Genomic DNA, 4776 nt, shown 5'->3' with positions numbered 1-4776 from the left:
TTCCACATTTTGGGACTGGCACTTTTGAGGAGTCTGTGATGCCGTTTGTTGCCTCTGTACATGTTGATATTGTCCATCAGTAATATGACAGGAACATCACTGGGGGCATGTTTCTCCACAATTTTTCTGTAATTTCCCAGCCTCCTTTTCAAGAAGTTCTTTCTCTAGGACAAAAATATTCCTTGCCATTAGGCATGTTACACATGTAAATGCAGTAACTAAGTTATGTCAATGCAGCAAATACATAAACATTGTAACCCTGTGGGGAGAACGAGGGGGATGTTGTTCGAAGGGTATGGTTTCTCAACCAATATTTTGTGACAAGTCAGGACAAACACACTATTTCAATCAACATCGCTTTATTATTAACCAGTGGTGATTAAAACAGGGATGACTTAGAAAAAGGTTCAGCCGTTGGCCCACATGTAAATTTAAAATTGGAAATGTCACTTCTCCTAATGGCTCTAAAATTCACTTGTTATCTAGTAAATACCACTCAAATTGATAAATAAATGTAACACTTTGGCCATGTGACCAAACATGAAAGGAAATAAGGCATGTTTCAGAACTGAAATTCCAGTTAAGTTTTTAACTTACAGTCAATCATAATGAAGAGAAATCCCAATCGACTGCAGCATGTTAATACACTGCTTTCCTGTTCCATAGGACACACAGAGAAGGACAAACAACAGGGGGAAGTCATTAATACATTTAGAATTTCTCGCATTTAATAGGAGGGCCAAGGCATGATGCCCACAAAGCACTTTCTGTTCATTTGTCTTGTGGACATTTCTTTCCGTGGCATTGGTGACAACCAAAGTCTCAACAATGTTTCTTAGCAAGGGACACCTTTCCTTTACAGCATCAACAAATTCATTAAACAGTGATGGAGTGTTGACTTCACCCAAATCAACATCTTGGCAGTTTCTCACCCCACGGTTACAAATCTCCTCGAGAATTTTAATTTCTCTAACAACAGTTTCAGTCTGTTGTCTTGCCAACTTTACATGTTCAACATCAGCCCTTGCATTGGCAAGTTCATTTTCAAAGGAAGTGAGCAATGTTTTCATAAGACGGTCTCTTTCTTGTGCCTCTAGTGTAAATTCAGCCAAGAGTACTTGCACTTCAATCAGACCCTCGGTGGCAGTAGACAACTGCAGCCGAATTTGTTTCATAACTTGCTCATTTGCTACAAGTCTCTGCTGGATATTGACCATTTCAGCTACAAGAAAAATACCCCAAACAATTCTTGATTTCCCTACAAATTATTATGGCTGTCCTCTGAGAACAAGCTGTAACTAAAATCCAAAAGGAGCAATAATAAATTATTGATTTCAGCAAAGCTTCATTGGATAAACACAAAATGAAATAGAGCAAGAATATCACAAATACCACATTTCAATACATATTAAACAACCAAGTCATAATCATTCCCTGTAAACATAGTAAAAAATATGACGGATAAAGATTGCTTCTCAGTCAATACTGCTCTCAGTCTTGGTCTCAGCTCATTAGTCTCAGACGCTAACCTTCAATTGGTACTGGAATAAACATGTTTATATACAGTATAAATGTATGTAACATTTCACATACCTGGCAATGTTTTATAAGGGTTAGTGCAAGAGAAATGAGTCTTGGCTTTCAGATTGACATAAAAGGTGCTATAGATATTGTCAAGGAGGATTCAGAAATCAGTTGCAATAACCAAATCAATACTCTCCAGTTCTCTTCTAGGCACAACTATGCTAGTGATTTCCTCTCATTACATGCTCATGTAGCTGACAACAATTTCCACATATGACAGGCAAAATGTTTGTCAGTAGCAATGCAGTGGGTGTTTTACACGGGGCACAAAATTTATGTGCACTGTTAGAAACTGTATAATTATGACTTCTTATCATGAAGTTAGCAATAATCACAATTTGAGGTAAAGGATACATGCTATCTTCTTTCCTCCGCCTGGTTGATACCCCTGGTATACACGTTTCAATGCTCGTGTAAGTAATGAAGCCGAGTCTTCATTAAGATCAAGATAGGCCAACACAGATTCTTGCGAGACTTCAAATCCTTCTTCCTACACAAATCCAGCAGTTAAAGCAGCCTCCAGTTTGGACCTTCTCCTCACAACTTCCTTGCCAGATGGCTTACCACCTACATGTTTAACAGTATTTGGTGCAAGTTTAGAATACCTGGCCATTTATACTACATGTATAATAATAACAATATATAATTTACATTTCCATATATACAATAGATCAGTTTGTTATAATGTGTTGTTCTAATATGCATTAAATGGTCAATTCCAATGTGAAGGACATCAGATAGCATTCTACAGCCCTCACAGGTTTTATTCATGAACAACAACAAAAGTAGCTTTATACATGTAACAATTCCCAATTCACAAAAGTTAAGCTTAAACTACAGCATAGTAAGCTAAAGAAAACTGCAACCAATCGAGTAGTGCGAATGAAGTGATCAAGGAAGAACTAACAATCGAGGAAACTGTGATTATGAAATTGTTTTACCAACAAGAAAGCGTTTTGTCTTTGGCGGACTTGGGTTTTGCTTCGAACCAGGAGTCAAATCGTGTTTTGTTCCCCTTCTATTGTCATCATCATTACTGTCACCATTGCCTGTAGCTGACCGATCGAACTGGTACGCAAGCCTTCTTTGAACTTTCACTGGAGTGCTTGTTGATGGTAGATTACTGTCTGGTTCATCTATAGAAAATACACATCATAAGCTTTATATGTTTACATACCTTAGCTTTAAATCGTGAAATTATGTTAAAATCTTCATGAAGTAGAAGAATAGCACAAAATAAATTCAAAATCATAAAATTTAATATACCTACCACAAATACTAAGCTCGTCGATGGACTTGTTCAATTCTTGTAAGCTTACATCTTCCCCGGAAACTTCACAAGTCAAACACGTGGGATCTTCACCGGATGCCATCTTGGATCAAAACCAAGAACACGCAAAAACACTTCTGGTAACAGCGACCGATGAAAAAAAATACGTCAAGTAGGCCAATTGGCCATAATAAATACAACTACGGCGAAAAAAATCACAAAAACGACCTCGCACAACTTTTCAACTCAGGATCTGCCAGTCATTTCTCCCTTCCCCTTTCCTCCTTCCCATCACCCCTCGCGCTTCTCTCCTTTCTCAAGAGTCAGTCCTTTAGGGGTTTAATTCAAAATTATCGACGAGTATCCCCACCCCTTTCGAACGGGAGTACCCCGCAGGTAATTATAGCACATAAGTGTCACGTGACCTAGGAGGGAAGGGGAAACTCGATATGACGAAAGCATTTATTACTACGACCTCGGCATAACAAACGATATTCTTCACACCAGTAAAGAGTGACATCCATGGAAATTAACCCCCGAAATGTAGTTTAGTATAGCGAGCTTATATTGGCATTCCCTTAACTATCGTCAGTTATATCGAGGTTCCATTGTATTCATGAAATCAATTTGACTCATCATCCCGGTCACGGTCATATGGGGAACAGCAGTGCAATAACGGAAAAAGATAATTCTGTTGTTCACGTTTTATTACATTCCAGGAATTGACCATAACGGGACATGTGACAGAAATATTTATTTTTCAAACAAAAGGCGAATTGAGTCTATCGATTTTTATTATGTTAATTTTAGACAGTTATGATAAATTATCGCAAAGATGTGTATCACCCTTCTTGAGTATTTTTTATGTAGACGGGTGAGTGATGAATAAGGATTGTCGTTGGAGAGTCCCTAAAGGTGGTGTTCAAACTTTTGAGTGAGATTTGATGACTAGTATAGATCATTTGTTGAATCCACGCGTCAGTTGCAAGTTTGCTACAAGTTAGTAAGTTACCGTATAACTAACACACTTTGTAGGAACAAGGAAATGATGAAAGTAATGACACTGGAAACAAAATAAGTCCTGTGGAAGAGGCTGAAGAAACAAATTTAAACGCTGCATTTGCTTTCCTGGAAGTTTCATCAGATCCAACTTCACGAGACGAAGAGGTTGAAATCACCTTGGATAGAACCGTTTGTAGCATTGAAGATGAAGATCAGGAAGTCAGTTTTTGGATAGATGAAGAACAAAGTCATCAGGAAAGTCACATAGTTTTGAATGAAGCCATTTCACGTATCACAGAGGGAAGAGTCAGTCCAATAGCATTGTCTCTTTGTTCGAACTGGGAAAGTACATCAAGCTCACAAAAATGTTATTATTTACGAAAAGTACACCAGGTTTTCTCTTAGGTTCTCTCAACAATTGCTCCAGATCAAGAAGATAAAGTATTTGAAGCTCTGCTGCGTTCTTCAGGCTATGACATTCAAGAGAAACCCGGCGATGATGTTAAGGAAAATGCTTTTAGCAACGAAATTCCAATTTTGCTTGAAGCCTACAACCAATCTATCTATGTTTTCCAGACATTTTTTGAAACAGGAACTCCGGGAGATGATTCCAGGTCTTAGTAAATGGCAAATCAATCGTGCTCGACGTCATGCTGCTAAAGAAGGACCAGGCCATCAAGTGGTACCGATACCGATAAAACGAACACGCCCCAAATCCTTCAGGACGTTGCTTATGGCATTAAGGAACTGAAGATTGATTCAGGAGAAAAAATCACTATTCCAAACGTAATCAGCACAATGCAACTATTGCTGCAAACTGGATGAAGTTCTCAGTGACATTACGAACATGATAAATTGTCCAAATGTGACTCTCACAGACCAACAGCAGAGTCAAGTGGCGTTTGACCTTACCCATGCAG

The 4776-nt window shown here is 38.4% G+C and overlaps 1 protein-coding gene across 1 annotated transcript; it reads right to left on the bottom strand.

The window, feature by feature from the left end:
* Positions 1-2340: 2340 nt before the first annotated feature.
* LOC140930694 (uncharacterized) lies at positions 2341-3096 on the bottom strand. The gene is made up of 2 exons (XM_073380406.1): positions 2855-3096; positions 2341-2720 (listed from the first exon to the last, which is right to left on the bottom strand). Exons 1-2 carry the CDS (start codon positions 2955-2957, stop codon positions 2509-2511), a joined length of 315 nt encoding a protein of 104 aa, XP_073236507.1. The 5' UTR covers positions 2958-3096; the 3' UTR covers positions 2341-2508.
* Between the last annotated feature and the right edge of the window lie 1680 nt (positions 3097-4776).

This window comes from Porites lutea, chromosome 3, assembly GCF_958299795.1.
Source record: "Porites lutea chromosome 3, jaPorLute2.1, whole genome shotgun sequence".
In the NCBI taxonomy this organism is placed as follows: Eukaryota; Metazoa; Cnidaria; class Anthozoa; order Scleractinia; family Poritidae; genus Porites; species Porites lutea.
This window is presented reverse-complemented; position numbering and strand designations above follow the sequence as displayed.